The sequence below is a fragment of the Telopea speciosissima genome, chromosome 2 (genome assembly GCF_018873765.1).
Source record: "Telopea speciosissima isolate NSW1024214 ecotype Mountain lineage chromosome 2, Tspe_v1, whole genome shotgun sequence".
Lineage (NCBI taxonomy): Eukaryota > Viridiplantae > Streptophyta > Magnoliopsida > Proteales > Proteaceae > Telopea > Telopea speciosissima.
The window spans coordinates 9,323,474-9,342,796 of record NC_057917.1 but is presented as its reverse complement, the minus strand read 5'-3'; the positions used below and the strand labels follow the sequence as shown (position 1 = coordinate 9,342,796).

Below are 19,323 nucleotides of genomic sequence, written 5' to 3'. Positions count from 1 at the left end.
TATGGCTGAAAATTGGGGGGGGGGTTAATTTTCTGTCTTAGGTCGACCCAACCTGTTGAAAGTGACTTCCAAAGCCAGCGTTGATTGTGAAGAGTAAACCAATGTGCAGAACTGGTTTTCTTCTTCCACCAGGGGCTGCGTGTAGAAATAATTTCTCTTCTTGTTATATCTCTTGACTTGCTGTTAATAAATTCCTACAGGTCCAGTTGCTGCGAGCATATGTTCAACATCTCATTTTGGGAGGATTAAATTAAGAGAGTTCTTGCAACTGAAGTTGAGAAAGTTACCGTTGCTCTGGTTTCATATATGGCTGAGAAGAAGTCGTGAGGTTTGAGACAACCCCTTTCTCACACGATTCCTTCCTTTCTTTATTTTCACTTTCACTTTCCTTATTACCCTTCCTTCTCTCCTGTATTACTCCTTACCCTTTATTTTATCTTTGTTTCAAATTTGTCCCCTCACAATAAATCCTATTTCCTTTCATATCCCATCCCCTATTTTAACTACCAACTTACTCAAAGATTTTGTTTAATTACAAAGGTGTCACCCTTCTTTGAAAACTTCAGTTTATTTACAGACTTGCCACCACTTCCTTGTATTTGGATTTTAATTGTTTGAGTGGGCCCACAAGCAGTCCAAATCGGTTTTCAGAACCCCAGATCCATATCAATTTGTAGAGCCGAATTCTCTATTTCCGACGATAATCAACTATGATTTTTTTTGCTCTTTTGGAGAGGTTTACGAAGCGATTTGAGGATAGATTGTTGGATCTCTGATCTGATTTTTGAAAGCTTGTCAATGATACTAACTGTCTGTGGTAAGGCGTTAAGCGGGATAGAACCTTCAGAGGATGGATCAGAGGTGGCAGAAAAAAGTGGACAACGAAAGTGATCAAGATGAATTGAATTGTCCGATCAAGGTTAATGCTGAGGAATTGATTGACAGTCCGATTGTAGTTGTGAAACCCCATGATCAGATTCCAATTGGGGAGAAATTGTTTTCCAATGATCGTCAGGAGATCATGACGGTTGATCGTGATACATTGGATCATCGCCCTATCAAAGCCGATGATTATGGATGCCAATTGAGTGGTACTAATTTTCTTGTTTTACAAAACTCAAGGTTGAGTTTTTCTCAGCACCAGGGAAGTTGATGCAGGAGCACTTCCTTGGACCTGCCCAAACACGTTGGGAACCTTGATGGAGATGAACCGAGTCCAAATTTAGTTTTGGTCCATTAGGATATTATAGGTTATTTATTTATTTAGATTTATTATTTGGATTTATCTTGTCGTCTTTTGTTTTACTTTTAATAGGCTAGGTAGTGGTAGCATTTGTTTCAGTTTTAAAGTCTAATTAGGAGTCTTTTATTATTTTTTAAATACATGGTTGTAACCAACAAAGGTTTGTGTTTTGAATAGAATGAAAATTGGATTTCATTGAGTGCCTGTGTCCCCTCTTTATTTTCTTCTCCTTTGATTCCTTCTTCTTTCCTCAGTGTCTTGTTGTGCTGCTACTGTTTCTCTTTTCTTTGCTGGTTGCATTAACTCTGGGTTGAGGGAGATTTGTTAGAACTCTATTGAACCCTCACATCAGGCTGAATTTTGGGGGGGGGGGGGTTACTTCTGTCTTAGGGCGACCCAACATGTCGAATCTGACTTCAAAAGCCAGCGTGGATTGTGAAGAGTAATCCAATGTTCAGAACTGGTTTTCTGGTTCCGCCGGGGGCTGCTTGCAGAAATTAATACACTCTTGTTGTTAGATCTCTTGACTTGCTGTTAATCGATTCCAAGAGGTCCAGTTGGTGGGAGCATATGTTTAAAATCTCACCTTGGGAGGAGTTAAATCAAGAGAGTTCTTGCAACTGAAGTTAAGAAAGTTTCTGTTGCTCTGGTTTCGTATATGGCTGAGAAGAAGTCGTGAGGTTGAAGACAACCCCTTTCTCCCACAATTCCTTCTTTCTTTTTCTCTCACTTTCCTTATTGTCCTTCATTCTCTCCTTTATTACTCCTTACCCTTTATTTTGTCTTGTTCCAAGTTTCTCCCCTCACAATAAATCCCATTTCCCCGATATCCCATCACCTATGTTAACTACCAACTTACTCCTTAAAGATTTTGTTTAATTACAAAAGTGCCACCCTTTGAAAAATTCAGATTATTTACAAACTTGCCACTGTTTCCTTGTATTTGGATTTAATTGTTTGAGTGGACCCACAAGCAATCCAAATCGGGTTTTTCAGAACCTTGGATACGCATCAGGGAGCAGACATTAATGACCTATATGGGTGTAATTTTCCTGCACCGTGGTTTCTCCATTCTTTTGTGCTTCTTTATGCTTAAAATAATGAGTTCTAAGGATTCACTACAAATTCCAAGAGAAAGGCATGATTTCCATAATTTTTTTTAGTGATTCATCCAATTTTGTTCAGGACCATCATCAGTCTATCTAAAGTATAAATTTCAATTCCCTTTTGGAATGAGGCCACACAAATTGAAAGCTCTAAGCATCTCAGAACAAGCGTTTTGGCTGGTTTTGGTTGGTTTCTTGAATGAAAGAAAGGGGGCAAAAATAGTTAGTTATTGCCATCTTGTTAGAGGGAGATGAGAAATGAGGTATGAACAGCTTTCCCTCAAAATGTCCGATAATCTTTTCCTTCCCGCATCATGTGGAAAGGCACCAAATGCAACCTATGGGAGGGCAGTGGAGAAAAGATGCTCCGCGGATTCATCATTACTAAATGACAGAGCATATATATTTATTGAGGCACTGGAAGGTTACCTTGCTTGGAATATGTCATTTCCAAACAATTTCATCAATGTACTCCTGCTGATTGGGTGAAATGGTCTTGAAAAGGGGCTTCACTGAAAAACTCTATTCTCCACTTTTCATATATCTTGATATCCATTATCTCCACGATTAGGGTAGTTTTGCCATCCTTTCAAGAGTGCTAACATATCAATTTCAGAAACAAAGTCCTATTTGTTGGATGGCTGAAGTTGGACTGCCACACAACAATTCCATCATACCTCTCTTTTAGTTTGCTACCAAAATGTTCAATGTTCTTTCTGTGCTGAAATTATTAGGATGTGCTTAACGGTTGTTCAGAGAACCAAAATACCAAATGTCTTCAGTTCATTAAGTGAATTGCTTTAATTTTAGGTACTGGTTATGAATTTTACGATGCTATTGGTTTTGGGATCTTTATTTAATTGAGCAATTTTCTTTAGATTGATGTTATCCAGTGTGGTGCAGATTCTATAGGACTTAGGAGCCAGTTTACTTTTCTTTTGCTTTCTATTTTATGATTGCATTTTCATCTGAACATGTAATGTTTTTGAGAGGTGTTTGTGTTTCCTGATTTCTTTGTTGCCCCCCCGGTGGGTCTTCCGACACACACATACACCTCAGGATGTAACATTACATGATCTGGATGCTGCAAATGCTCGACCACAAGGTGGACAAGATATATTATCGTTAATGGGCCAGATGATGAAACCAAGGAAGACTGAAATCACTGATAAGCTACGCCAAGAGATCAATAAGGTTTTATTCTACCACTTTAAAGTAGAAAACATCAATTTTATTGCTCGTGTAACATTTTATTTCAACATCTCAGGAAGAGTGCAGTTGTGCATCACTTAAGTGTAAGCTTTGTTGATAACAGGTTGTTAATCGCTATATTGACGAAGGAGTGGCCGAGCTTGTCCCTGGAGTGCTATTTATTGATGAGGTTCCGTTCTGTTTCAGACCTTGCATTCTGCACTTGATTTTGATTTCCTCCGATTAATTACAATATTATGGTGCAGGTTCATATGCTGGATATGGAATGCTTCTCATACATGAACCGTGCTTTGGAGAGCTCGCTATCCCCCATAGTAATTTTTGCCACTAACAGAGGAATATGTAATGTGAGGTATGCATTCCTAGTCTTTTCAGCAATATAACCTTGAACCGATCTGTACAGTAAGTAAATCAAATCTGTTTTGAATAGCTATATGTGAAATTCGTATAATCTTAATAGCATAATTTGTGGACAGATTTATCTTATTTATTTTAATCACCATTTTGATCATTGCTGTTTTCTAGTCCTTCTTAGCATTTAATTTACAATTTACATAATCTTCATATTTCTGCATATGTTTTTGATTCCTTTCCTTTTAGATCTATTCCTTTTGAGCTTTTCCACACTAATCTTGATATCCTTTGTCTAGTATTAGTATGCTTGTGTCCAGTTCGTTCAGTGATCTCTGTTTCGCATGACCAAATCATCTTATGCAATTCCATTTTATTTTTTCTTTAACCACTGGAGTAGTGGAGTGATTAGTCGGTTCTGTTGGATGTCATTATTTTTATTACGTTGTATCTAGATACCCTCAGTTGAATGGAGTTCTATAATAAAAATAAAAAAAAGTTTATGTTAGGGTTGATTGAAGAACAAATTCAACTATGTTTGAGTGTTTCAAGAAAATAGGAATAGAGGCTACTAGATTTAAAAATATTTAAATGGTTTATTTATGGGGCTAAATAAGCAGACCAGTTGGGATGTTTCCTGGTTGTTGTGTAGTTCTCCTAACGTTCTGATATCAAGAGCAGGTTTCTTGGTTATAATGTTGTAGTTACTTACCCTACTTCTAGAGAAATATCTTAGATTGCCGCAAATCACTTATGTTCATTTCTTTTGGGTCCCGTTTGTTTGCAGGGGACTTGGTGCAATGGTTAAGTTGCGCTATTGCAACCTGTTGGTTGTGGGTTCAAAACTTGGAAACAGCCTCTCCTGTGAAGCAGGGGGTAAGGCTGCATACATTTGCCTCTCCCAGACCTTGTAGTAGCGGGAGACTCGTGCACTGGGTAGCTCTTTTTGTTTGCAGGGGACTATGGGGTGGAATAGTTAGGGGAGTGGGTCCCACATGTAATCGGGTGAAATAACAGGGAAAGGAAGGGATAATCACTGTAGCATCCCACCCCTCATTTCGTTTGTGATGCAGTTGCATTAGCATGGTTGGACCGGAACGACCCACTTTGGAGACCCAAGCCAAGACACAACTGGCCCATCCAAGCTTTTTGGGCCAAAGGGGCTTGGTAGATAGATATCTATTCTCTTTATTGGAATAGATTTGTAATCTTTTTATTTTAGGAGATAGTTACGTAGTTGTTTGTTTCCTACTTAGTTTTAGGGTTCCTATTTAGAGCAAGTTTCTATTTTTTAGGAGATCTATTTTGCTACTTGTATGCATACAAAAGGAAGTACACAGTGCATGATGCTCCCACTACTTATATGCATGTACCCTTGATGCAGAAGCCAAGCTGTTTGGCCAGAAATACAAGAAGGGAACTTATGGGGGCTGGTTCACTTCACCAATCGGTGGACCAACCCCATGGGCCATAGGGCCAACCAACTTTAAGTTGGGCCAGCCCAATTAGGCTGGGAGTTGCTGGGTCTCTCAAACCCAGATCGTGGGGGGTATAATAGTCATTTTTATGACAATTTTTGTACTACAAGTGAGGGCCAAGTGTCACTTTAGTGGACCCTACTTGTGTAGTTAGTTAGTATCCTACATTCCTAAGTTAGTCTTTGAGTTATTAAGTCAGTTTCTAATTTACAGATTTAGTCAATAACTTAGTTTCTATTTCTGTCTTTTCTTGGGAAGCAAGTTATTTGCTCCTATTTATTTGTAAGGCTGTTTTCAGCCACGCCCATGATTTATTTGATGAATGAATATTGCTTATGCAAATTGTGCTTCTTTTCTCAAGTGATTCTCATGACTTGAAGGGTTAAGAAACCTGGCTGAGAGAGCCGAACATCTTTATCCCTCCCTTCTCTTATTTTCTTTGTCCCCTCCTACCCTACTCGATCCTTGCTGGTGAATGCTGTTGTGCTGTGACTGTTGCTGCTATTGGAAGAGGTCAATCGTGGATTGAAGACATTCCCATTCAACTGCTGCTGCTACTGATTGTTCTTGACTGAAGCTGCTGCTGTTGATTTTCTCTAATCGAGTGAACGTTTCTGCACCCCTGTGCTTGGAGACTTGCTGCAACCTCTGAGTGTGATAACTCCTTATCCCTCCATCAAACCCTGTTGGGTTTTTGACCACCTTTCCATCTCACCTTCCACCCTACTCGATCACCCTTCACTCCATTCCACTGGCTGGATCTAGCCTACACCTTAACCTTCTATTTTGGGATCAACCTCTGGATCTCTCAATCACACAATCAGAACAGGCTGGGTTTTTCTGCAGAGATCACTCCCTATACAAGCACTACTCGACCTGAATTTGGGTCTCATCTACTGGCTGGATTGACTTCTACAGATAAGTTCCTTTTACTTTCTAATTTGGGTTCCTGCTGGTAACTTGTGATTTAGCCATCCGATTTCAATCCCCTTTGGAGGACTTGCTGGTTGTCCCAAGACTCACCCTCGATTCTGATATTAGCCCCATTGAGTGGCTTAATTTGGATAGTTAACCTAGGACTTATTTCTGAATTTCGGCCTCTGGTCACCCTGCTGTTAGGGACTGTTTTTAAGCTGATTGCTTAGTATTCCTGGGTTATTTGGGACTTAATCTAACCTAGATTTGTCCTACATTAACCCTACTATTGGGATTTTAGAATTGAATGAAATATTGAGTTTGCGCTAGTGTGCCTATGTGGTTTGATAACCTGGTATGTTGTGAGATCTCCCCTCTCTTTCTTCTCTCATCTTCCGTACTGGATTCGAATCTGTTTTTCTTCTCAGTTTTTCAGAAATTACCTTACAGTTCTCTGTTTTTCTGGCGACCTATTGGCTCTTCATATTGAGGATTGATCCCTCTGTTCAGTCTCAGATTTTGGGGGTTCAATCGATACCTATATGTGACCTGTTATGCTGAACCCCAGTTCAAAAACTTGCTGGACTATTAAGTTATAACTGAGTTCAGGTCTTCTTTTTCCCTCTTACTGCCATATCTGATTACAGAAGAAACAATAGTTTATACTGACTTTTGTTGGGGCTGCTGTCACTTGTGTTTGATGGGGTTTGGAGTTGAGAACTGTACTCCAAATTTTCAGAATCAATAGAACCCAACCAAAGGAGTTCTCCCTTCGAGGTGTGCTGTGTTTTTCAACCTCCAGTTTCGTCCGGAGGTAGACCATGACACTCCTTCCCCCCTGTTCAATATGCTTAAAGCCCTCGTCTCTTAGTTGACAATAATACCCTTCCCTTTTGCCTTTATTCTTATCTATCCCTTTAATTTGTGTCATTCCTAGTATGTCCCTCATATTTAATTCCTAATCACCTTTGTATCCCTCCCCCAATTAACTACCTAGGACCTTTAAGATTCTGTTAACTACTAGATTGCTACTACCATTACACATTTACCTGTTTAGTCACTTGGGTGCATAGTTGTCAAGGCGTCCAGGTGCCTAGGCGGGCCCCTTGGTCACCTAGTTGGTGTCACCTTGATTTTGGACCCTCTCCAACACCTTGGGTCGCCTAGATGCCGTGACAACTAGAGAGAGAGTTGCTTAGGTGGTGGAAGGCTGTTGGGAGAAGGGAGAATCCTGAGATAGGATTTCAAAGATGCAGGGAGGGAGAGAAGAGGGAACACACATGCACAACCACTCTCTTGAGCAAACCGACAATTTCAATAGTCAATCTGTGTCCAGCGTTGGGTACATGCTGTTATATAAAGAAGGGAAAAGCAAAGAATCCTAATTGGAATATAAAACTCACTCCTAACCAAATTCTAAAACTGAATGAAAGTTCGAACCAAATAACTAGCGTACCTATTCCTACGTCTCTTACCCAAGCTACATAAGAAATTAAAAGACATATAATAATAAACTAACTACTTCCAACCCTTGTTGGACCAATGAACCCAGGTTGGACCAGTTCTTGGTTTGGGCCTCCAAAGTGGGTCTTGTTTGTCTAGCCAGGCTAGAGAAACTGCATCATTAGGTCTTTTCTTCTTCTTTTCCCCCCCTTTTCTTCCTTATCAATTATTTCTCTATAAATTCTCTACTGAACTAGTAGGCTTTGCTGTTTACTCCTTCCAATAAACAAAACCCAACTTTCCTAAGGTTAAACCCTGTTTTCATCCCCCAAGGCCCCATTTGTTTGACCAGGACTTAGGTGGGGTGGGAAAGTGCTGATGTGGCACTTCACATTCCCACCCCAACCTTGTTTGTTTAACCTGGGGTGGTGAACTTACAAAAGCTCAGGGAACAACATTAAATGCTTGGGAAATTTACGAAACACCCCTTGAAAATGGGTCGAAACTCGGATCACCCCCTGAAATTTGAAAATACTCAGATCACCCCCTGAATTAGAGCCCTATACTCAAATTAGACCCTACCATTAGTTAAGTGATGAAGTCAGCTAGTTAAATTTTTTGAAAACCCTAAACTACCCTTTGGTTAATGTGAAGTTACTTTTTACCCTTGGATCTAAAAACCCCAATTTTTTTTAAGTTTATAAGGATGAGGGGAATCAGAGGGGAATGTTCCCTCATCTTCCCCAAATCAACAGAATGACAAATGCAAGCCATTGGTTCCAATCTGTCTGAGTGGCAGAAACATCGTCAACAAAAATCTACCAACACCAAATTTTATTCACTTAATGCTGGCGATACTCTGTTTTTCTGGGCAAAATTGAGATTCGTTATTCTCTGCATCAAGCCATTGGTTCCATCTGCAATTTCAGGGATTGATTGGACATACCAGCAAGGACACTTGACCCTTACCTGAAGCTGGTCCAAGTGATTGTTGTTGTGTTATTAAGTTTTCTCCATGTGCAGGCGGACTCTTTTTTTTTTGCAATTTCTGGGCAGTTTTGCATCTAGCATAAGTTTTTATCTAACATCAGATGTGTCTGATCCTTTTGGTCATTATTGGACTCCATTAAAGACTTCTTCGATCTGAGTTTGGTGTCAATCTGACACTCTAATTTTCTGTTTTATGAAATCACCCAAAATTCTTGGTTTCTAATCTCAGACTCTTATTTGGGAGATGAAAAATCAGGGAGAGTGAGGGATAAAAAAAGAAATCCGAGAAAGGGAGACTAAGCAATCAGGGGTTTGAGAGTGAAATCATAAAAGAAAAAGGGAAAGAGATCGAGAAATTAGGGTTTTAGTTTCAAAGCAAGAGGAAAAATAGGGGCTCACTACCTACACAGGCGGAATCGGATCTCAATCTAAAATGAAGAAAGGAATTGAAAATCCCAAAATTTTCCAATGGAGACCGCTGTCTCTTGGTTTTTTTGTCCTTCTCTCCGGCGACTCTCCGACGAACTTACAGGTGTGAGGAAGAGGATGAAATTAGGTTGAAGATGAAGGAAAGGGTAGTATTGTAAATTTAATTCTAATGATTTAGTACAAGGGTAAAATAGTCTTTTTACATCAATAACTAACAGCAGACTAACTCCGTTAGTGTAGAGGGGGTGATCTGAGTATTTTCAAATTTCAGGGGGTGATCTGAGTTTCGACCCATTTTCAGGGGGTGTTTCGTAAATTTCCCTAAATGCTTTGTCTGCTAACATGGCGCTTGAAAATCCCACCCTTATGCTATCTGAAGTCCCATAAAAAACAAAGGACTTTGGTTACTGTTCATGTGGAAAGTAAAAATTCCAGCCTTGTTCCCCAACCCATTACACTGTGGGACCCAGTCCACAACATTCCCACCCAATTCTCCCCATCAAACAAACGGGTCCTAATAGTGCCAAAACTACAAGAACTACATCATAACCTTAACGCTGGATTCTGGAACACCCAGTTTGATTCAATATCCTTGTCATTTACAATGGTAGCTGTAGACTCTGTAAGAATTAATGCATCTAATAGCAGCAACAATGTCGAATCAATCAGTGGGAAAGTTGGAATTTAGGTACTTCCATCAACTGTTCCAAAGTCTATATTGTTAAACCTTTTGGTAGCTACTTTTCTATTGAAATCTGCAAGTTTATTCTTTTGTCCCTTCGTGATCTGTAGAAAGATTTTTGAATTGGGCCTCCAACTCAAGCATGGTCACCATCTTGATACTTAAAGATCAAAACCAGAAGCTCTGAGCCAAAATGACGTAGGGCTGCTAAGCTACTTGATTAATCTATCTATTGAACAGAAGATCGTGCACCAATTTGTGCTACCCCTAGTTTATGGAATTTTATAAACAGACTTGTAAAGGAATGGTCCTTGTTTTTGTAGGAAGTATAGAATGGTGAAGATGGAATTAGAAGATATAACATGACTAGGCTTTAAGGTTCGCACTAAATATTTTGCTTAACCCAAGTCCTAAGATGTACTGAGGTGTTTACCTTCCCAAAGCAAATGTCCCCCTGCAGCCAGTTGTTAATGTACAGTTACAGAATGCAGTAACTTCTCTCTCTCCCCCATCTGGATTTAGACTGTTTTGAGCTATTTGTATGATTGCAGGGTTTTATTGTTAAACAAGATTTTCATCAACATGTGCTTTGCAGAGGAACAGATGTCAGTAGCCCTCATGGTGTACCTGTTGATTTGTTGGACCGTTTGGTTATTATACGAACAGAAACATATGGACCTGCTGACATGATACAGGTTCACATTGTATTCTTCATCTGTATCCATGGAATCTATTTGCAGCTTTGGAAGCCATTCTCTAACATGTCATCATTTTCTATTTTCTGCCGGATGGTTTTTGGCCAGATTTTGGCTATCCGTGCACAAGTTGAGGAGCTGGTAATAGATGAAGAAAGTCTGGCTTACCTTGGAGAGATCGGGCAGCAAGCTTCCTTAAGGTCTGAGTTTCATTTAATAATAGTTGCACCTTTGTCGTTTTCATCAATTTATGACTGGCTAAAATAATTGGATTTATGTTTTGTTGATGTTGTTGGTTTTGTCACTTCGGTAGCTGCTGCCTTAATAGTATAGCCTATCCATGCAATGAGGCAAATATGATATATGTTCGACATTGAATATGTATATGTACAAATATGATGTAGTGTGATATGCACTCATGATGTTGATGTATGCATTAGGGATGTAATGTTACTGGGGTTGGTTTGAAACTAATTTGGTTTAGAGATACTACCCTCTCCTAGGTCTCTCAAGCAGCTCCAATGTGAATAGAGAAGCAGTCCTAGAGTGCAATATTGATCCCACTTACAATAATGGAAGAAGAACTCGACCGAAACCTGTCGAAACCACCGAGTTAACTCAGTTTTGCAGGTTTCCGAGACGAGTTGAAGGGTGATTTAAAAAATGTAGGGTTTCGTCCGAAATTTGATGGTTTCAACCGAGATGCTGGTATTTTCACAAGTTTCGACACTTATGCCCCTCGAAACTTGGGGAAACCTGGCTCGAAACCAGTATAGATACTTATGTATGCTAGTAACTAGGCCAGAAACCAGGACAAACACTTATTTATGCCTAATATCATTTAAGTAAATGTTTTTGTATTTCATTTACTTAAGATATTATTCATAAATAAGCAAATACCTCCCTATTTGAATCCAATAAAAATAGTTAAAAAATCAAATTCCAAAAGGAAAAAAAAGTCAACCCCCCAGTTCAAAAACAAAAATTGGATTTTTGGCGGTAGGTGCAATTTTCAACTTTCTAATGTTGTGGTTTTTCTCAAATCTAAAAATTCCATAAATCTTAATATGGTAAAAATTGCTAAAACCCAAAAGTGCGGTAAAATATTCATTTGTTTTGATGTCCAAAAAAATATTTTCATTTAGAGTGATTTTGACAGCATTTGTGCACACCAAATTAAGTTTGACTGGTACATAACTCCTTCAATATAAACCAGATTTAAACAATCTTGGACTTGTTGGAAAGCTGTCAAAACAAAGCTTTCTAACAAATCCAAGATTGCTTAAATCTGATTTATATTGAAGGTGTTATGTTCCGGTCAAACCTTATTCGATACCATGTCCAAGAACAATATGCAGTATCAAACTTGGATCAAAACCACAAGTATTATTTTTAGTGTTCTCTATGTGAAACTAATGCATGGATTGGATTTAAAATATCAAAAATAGGCAGCACAACAAGAATCAGGGCAAAAAAATAACTTTTGGGCCTCGAAACCAAGGTTCGAGTTAGCCTGGAGTGTTCCAGGTTTCGACCAAGATATGGTCGAAATGGAGACAGATGAACTCGGTTTCTGGCTGGTCGAAACCAGGACGAACTCGGTATCTATACTGGTTTCGAGCCAGGTTTCCCCAAGTTTTGATGGGTACAAGTGTCGAAACTTGCGAAATTACCAACATCTCGGTCGAAACTGGTCAAAACCATCGAATTTCGGTCAAAACCCTAGATTTTTTAAAATCACCCTTCAGGCTTCAACTCGTCTCGGAAACATGTGAAACCGAGTTAACTTGGTGGTTTCGACAGGTTTCGGTCGATTTCTTCTTCCATGGTCGAAACCCGAGTTTTAGAACCTTGCTTACACTAAACCATAGCAAAACAGCAAGAACCAGAAGTAGCAATAGAGATTGAACTACTCTTCATTGCCTGCTGTCTCTAGTTCCCTTTCGTTAGCTGCCTTGATTTCTAATCTTATTGCTGACTTCTCTTCTAAGCTGGTTCTTCCAAAACGTATCGTTCATCCCAGTTAACATTGATGCGTCCAAAGAGCAGTACGTCAATGACCAACTATGCTTCACTGCAGTTAGATTAGTTTGTGATAACACGAAGGTTTCTGTTCATGAACTTAGAACCATGTTTGCCCGCGCTTGGTTACCACGTCCGTCAAAGTAGAGAAAGTCCATCTCGTTGAAGATGCTTCTGATCGGTTTGTGGTAAAGTTTACAAAGCCCCGAGGCATGCATGTGATTTTATTTTCTCAACCTTGGGTTTATCATGGTCTTCTAGTAGTTCTGAAAGCTTCGAACCCAGAAATCCCTCCAGATCAGATCCTGTTTACTTATGCAGTTACATGGATTCAACTATTAAAATTGCCTTGGATTTATAATGACTATGATATAGTTGCATCTATTTTCTACCGTGCTGGACGTTGGTTGGACATCGAATGTCCCTCTGAATCTGTGAGTTCTTCTAACTCACCGGCCGGAAGAGTCCATATTCCCCTTGCGCAAGATGTTTTATCCATCATTACAGTTGCTTTTGCAGGTGGTCATGTTATTGATGTTCAACTGGCATATGAAAACAAGCCTTCTTTGATGTGCGCAAATTGTATTCGTATTGGTCACGGAGGGTTGGATTGTCCTTTTCATCCCGTCCAGAGTTCGTGACAGCTATGGCAACATCAGACCCTTCTCAGGTAGCAGCTCTTCTCCCGGTTGCAGCTATCACGCCTCGAAGGGTGAACATTTTGGCAGAAGTTTGTAAAGTCTACAATGAGATATTTATGTATGAATGCCTCTGCAAATGGTGATGGAAAACTGGGTGAGATTACCAGAAAGGGGTCCATCCCATACTCAGAGAGGAGAGAGCTAGTGTTAGCGCATTCTTTTGTCGTGCTTGTACTGGCTTTCAACCTGCAACTCCCGCAGGTGCCACATGGCAAAGCCCCCTCAAACTCCAACTTCTCTTGTGTTGAGGCCCTCTGTCCACGTGCTCTAGTATTTTCACATGGTGAGCATGTAGATCAACATCAGTTGGCCTCCTCTTAACCCAGGAAATTCAGCAGCACAAGTTATTAATGTCTCACATGCAATGGCTCACAGACTGCATAGTACCCGGGCCTCTTACCAGATCTTTTTCCTCCATCCGTCCCACTTAATTTTTCTCCTCCACCACCAACTCATAACGCTGATGATCCCATCACCACACCAACTACTCCTGATTCAACGGATGCACAATCATCGACTACTTATCTCCTACCCAATGGTACTGACCTGTCTGGACTTTCTGTTGGCTCTTCTCATAGATATCCTGAACGAGAAAGAGACTAGTCAGTCTTCCTACATGATTTCCATTGTTATTTTTATTCCATTGTTTCTTTACATGAACCTACCACACTGTGGCTGAAAGCAATGACAGAAGAGCTTGATGCACTATGCCCTCTACAAGACTCATACCTTGTATTTGGTTGATCTACCTCCAAACAAAACTGCAGTTGGATGTAAGTGGGTATACAAGATCAAGACTTGGTCTGATGGATCGATTGAGCGGTACAAGGCCTGTCTTGTTGATACAGGATGTAATCAGGAATATGGTATTGACTATGAGGAAACCTTTGCACTTCTTGCTCGGAAGACCTCAGTTCGAACCCTCATTGTTGTGGCCACAATTCATAGATGGTCTCTGTTTCAAATGGATGTCCAAAATGCCTTCCTAAATGATGATATCCAGGAAGAGGTATTCATTAAACCACCTCCGGGATGTCTTCACCCCCTTTGTAAGGTGCGTCATTTAGGGCGTGTTTTATATAGTCTAAAACAAGCCCCTCGGGCCTGGTTTGCTAAGTTCAGTTTTACTATATCTGAGTTTGGTTTTTCACCAAGCCCACACAACGCACTTCTCATCCATTGTACAGCTTTTGGCACTGTACTTTTGCTTCTTTTTGTGGATAACCTGCTAATCATAGGAGATGACATGGCAAAGATACAGTCCTTAAAACTATCTCTTAGTCAGCATTTTGAGATGAGAGATCTTGGACATTTACGATACTTTCTTGGTCTTAAAATTTCCTCTGCCACTGATGGATATTTCCTGTCTCAGGCCAAATATGCCTCTGATTTATTGGCATGTGCAGGGATCACCGATAATAAAATTGTTGATACTCTTGAAAACAACACCAAGTTACGAGCAATAGATGTAGAACCTCTTGCAGATGCTACCCTCTATTATCAGCTTGTCGGTAGCCTTGTCTAATTGACAGTCACTCATCTTTGACATTGTGTATGCTGTCCATCTTGTTAGTCAGTTCATGACTGCCCCACGATCCACTCATTTTGCTGCAGTTCTTCGGATCCTTCGTTATATCAAATGAACCCTGCTCCATGGTTTATTATACTCTTCTAGATCTTCTCATAAGTTAAGGGCATATTCTGATGTTGACTGAGCAGGTGATGCTATTGATCGAGGTTTCATAACAAGCTATTGTTTCTTTTTTGGCAACTCCTTTGTTTCTTGCCGTAGTAAGAAACATAGCGTAATTGCTCATTCTAGTACAGAAGCCGAGTACCGTGCTCTTGCTGATGCCAAATCTGAACTTATCTGGCTTTGATGGCTTCTTCAGGTTAATGGGTGTCTCTATCCAAACTCCAACTCCTCTATACTGTGACAACAAAAGTGCTTCTCAAATTGCTCACAATGATGTGCTTCATGTCACTCTCACTCTTCCTTTCATTCCATCAATAATCAATCTGGGGATCTATTTACCAAAACACAGCCTTCCGATTGTTTTCATTTATTAGTGTCCAAACTCAAGTTGGTTTCCTCCAATCCAACTCGAGTTTGAAGAGGGGGGGGGGTGTTAACATATATTCATTGAGTGATATTTAGGATTGGATTGGATTGGATTGGATTGAGGGAGGCTATATATATTGTACACTCTATACTAAAAAATGCAGATCAATACATTTTACACTAAAAACTTGAGAAGAGCTAACAATTGTTAGTTGATAAATAAGAAAGTAGAAGAACAAAATTGAATCAATAAAGTGTAAGTGCAAGGATGGAGGAGCCAGAATCTGACCTTGGATGAATGACAAAAAAGATGGAGGAAGAAGGATATGAACTAGGCTTCTCACCTAGAACTTGTCTAGCATCTCACCAATCCAACTTGGCATCCCACGCAGTTTCCTTACCATCCTGCCAAGGGCTTCACTATATCTCACAACAAAGGAGCTTTGAATCTCAAAATTGTAGGGGATTTGTGTAGCCTCTTTTCTTTATTTATAGAACTAAGAAATAACAGAGTTAGAAAACTCTTTGTGCATAAGCAAAGTTAAGACCCGTTACAACTTACCTCTTGCAAATAGAAAGTATCTAGAAACTCTTGAGAAAATAAAAACATGCACCTAATTTAGTATAGACCTCAAATCTTTCATATTTGGGCTCGGAGAATTGGCCCATTACAATAGAAAACCGAAATTAATAAGCCCATGGCCCATATAACCCATTTGGCGCTCAAAATTAAGCCTTTAGTTCATTCTTGGTCCAGTCTGACCCAACCGATGGCCTGTTTTGTTGCTGACCTTTTTCTTCTTCTGAACTGCATAAACTCTAATTGAAGTAGGGCTGTTAGACTGTACATACTCTAGAAACATTTTCCTTATGACCTAAATAACTGTTGTATGCATAAAGTTAAAACAAAAAAAAGAAAAAGAAAACTAAAATAACAAAATATTACAGAATGGTTGAGCTTATGTATTTCCAATTGCCGATTGCTGACTGCTAGTGTTTCTTGGACTGTGGGTCTGTGTTCTTGCAGTACCACAATGGTTGAGCCTTTGTATTTCCAATTGCCAATCAGAGGATTAAGCCAATATAAAAGGCATGGATTAATAGTTTTGCATGATTAGTTTTGTATGCCCAAGGATGTCAGTTGTGGTACAAGTAATCAGAACTGGGATCTCATTCTTGACTCTAAATAGTCGTGGTACAAGTAGTCAGAACTGGGATTTCATTCTTGACTCTAAATAGTCGTGGTACAAGTAATCACAACTGGGATCTCATTCTTGACTCTAAATATTTGGGATGAGGCTTGATGATGATGGCATTGATGAATCATTAATGACTTGCTGTATAACAATAATCATAAATCTGTGCGCAAGGTTAAAAAACTCGGGTCTCGGTGCCAATTCGGACCCTTGAGAAACCTAGTTGAGCCGCCGAGTTGGTGCACTTTTTTTTTTTTCTCGACTCGAAGCCTCATCTCGGTGGGTTTTAGACCTAGTTTGGGTCTGAAACTTGGTATTCAGCCTATTTTAGGCCATTTAAACACAATGACACTATCAGATTTTGCAAAAACAGAGTCCAAATAGGAGTTTCAGTTAGTGGGAAAGCTTTGAGATTTAAGCAATCTTGGACTTGTTGGAAAGCTTTGTTGAAAGCTTTCCAACAAGTCCAAGATTGCTAAAATCTGATTTATATTGAAAGAGTTATGTACCGATCAAACTTAATTCGATGTGCGTGAATGCTGTCAAAATCACTCTGAATGAAAATAGTTTTTTGGATATCAAAACAAATGAATATTTTACCGCACTTTTGGTTTTTAACAATGTTTTACCATAATAAGATTTATGGAATTTTTAGATTTGAGAAAAACCTCAGCATTAGAAAGTTGAAAATTGCACCTACCGCTGAAAATCCAGTTTTTGTTCTTAAATTGGGGGATTTGACTTTTTTTCCTTTTGGAATTTGATTTTTTAACCATTTTTATTGGATTCAAATAGGGGGGTATTTGTTTATTTATGAATAATATCTTAAGTAAATGATATTAGGCATAAATAAGTGTCTGTCTTCTCTGTCTTGGTTCCTGGCATAGACAGGTGTTTGTATACCAAGAATTTCCAGCAAGATCTGGCATTCATATAAAGGACCTATATGAGCATTTTCCTATATCAAACCGAGATCTTGGCAAGATATTGACATTTTGAGACTCATAGGCAGTCTCGTCTCGGGATTTCGAAAAACCGAGAAACTCGGTGAGATCTCGCGAGTTCTCGAACTATGTCTGTGCGTTGTGCCCATGTAAACTATTTATCTTTAGGGTAACTAAACACTAGAAGAAAGATTGACCTCACTGAACTATTTGGGTCTTCAAAGTGAATAGTAATAAACAAATAAAAATCTGTGGGTTGCACCTTCAGAAACTGTTTAGATTGAGAGTAACCACATGCTAGCACCTAGAAGAAAGAATGATGTACCTTGGTGTTGAAAGGGGTTGTTATTGATTTCTATTCTCTTTCCCTTGGTGCAAATAGAGAAATGAAACTACTGGCTATTTCACATTATTTCGGATTCCATGCCACTGGTTTTTTTTTTTTTTTTTAAAATAATTGGGCCCCAAAGAGAGTTGAACTCATGACCTCTTGCCACTGTTGGTTTGCAGCTTACTGAATTTTTGCATGTGGATATTCTGATTCCAGTGGTATTCAATCTTAAGGTCTTTGATGTAGACATGCAGTTGTTGCATGATTCAGTGTGTGTTCGCATGTGATTATCATTCGTTGAGAACTTCAGATATTTATAAATCCTAACATGTAACCCTCCTTCCACTACATGATGCATAAATTTGAGTGATGTAGTGCATAGAAATTATCCATTTAGTTAATATTTATTGTTCCCACCTTATGTGGCATGTGAACATGTATTTTCCTCTCGTAGTGCCAACCTATGCTCCCTACTGTAAATTTGTAGGTTTTGTTATGCCAACCTATGGGCATCCATCACGTGCTCAACATGTACCATATCCGAAAGCATCTATAGAAAACAAAGTCTTACACCCTCTTGCAAAGATAGCTATTGGACACACGCACACACAATGCTCACGTCATATGTATTTCTGATAAAGTGGAAGGGCACTCATAGTTACAGCATATTGTTTCTTCAGGCATGCGGTTCAGCTCTTGGCACCTGCCAGCATTGTAGCGAGAATGAATGGTCGAGATAACGTTTGCAAGGTAAGAAATAAATTAATTTCTTGAATTAGGAATCAAACTAGAGCATATTTCTTTAAGGTTCAGATTTTTGTATCTCTGATTTTCCGCTTTGTTGGTACAACTCTAGGCAGATATAGAGGAAGTGAATGCTTTGTATTTGGATGCAAAATCTTCGGCTAGGCTTTTGCAAGAGCAACAGGAAAGATACATCTCATAGTCATATACTTGTTGGTACATGTGCGTATTTTGTACAGAAAAATCTAGAAATGAGATTATTCAAGTGAGAAAAAGGAGGGTGATTCCATTGTAATCACTGCCAGAGATGCGATTTGATCAAGTATCAGATCATGTCTTCTTGGTTGGCATTGTTTTCTGTTGCTTTTTAAAGGCCATACAGCTTGGCCTGTGCTGGGTTTAACCTTTGGAAGGTTCTGCCACATTGTCATGGCATCTTCCCCCCCCCCCCCCCCCCTCAGTTGTTTCTTGTTTGCCAAATTCTTTTTGGGTAAGGGGTGGCAGAGCTTAGTGGGTTGAGGGATTGTATTGATGTAATGGAGAGCCAATGAAACATACAAGTTTTGAAATATGGAAAATTTTAATTATAGGGGGAAGAATGAACTCCACTTCCTTCACTTATTTTTCTGTTGCTGAGTTTCTCTGGTGGTTAGACCAAAAGAGAATCAACTCCGGCAGGTGGTGGTTTCAAGAATATCCGCTGTGGCCTCTGTGTGCTTTAATCAAGGTTCAACAACCCTAGATGGGACATGGGATCGGCCTCCATTGATTCTGAATCA

At 39.4% G+C, this 19,323-nt stretch overlaps 1 protein-coding gene across 1 annotated transcript in view; it reads left to right on the top strand.

Moving 5' to 3' along the window:
* The window catches only part of LOC122652212 (ruvB-like protein 1), a 29,169-nt gene extending 10,319 nt beyond the window's left edge, over positions 1–18,850 (top strand). Inside the window, exons 6-12 of the mRNA XM_043845894.1 lie at positions 3,409–3,543; positions 3,665–3,730; positions 3,807–3,913; positions 10,445–10,544; positions 10,653–10,744; positions 18,481–18,550; positions 18,657–18,850. Of these exons, the coding sequence (XP_043701829.1) occupies positions 3,409–3,543; positions 3,665–3,730; positions 3,807–3,913; positions 10,445–10,544; positions 10,653–10,744; positions 18,481–18,550; positions 18,657–18,746 (660 nt within the window). The 3' untranslated portion in view covers positions 18,747–18,850. The remainder of the gene's footprint in view (positions 1–3,408; positions 3,544–3,664; positions 3,731–3,806; positions 3,914–10,444; positions 10,545–10,652; positions 10,745–18,480; positions 18,551–18,656) is intronic.
* Positions 18,851–19,323: the final 473 nt, after the last annotated feature.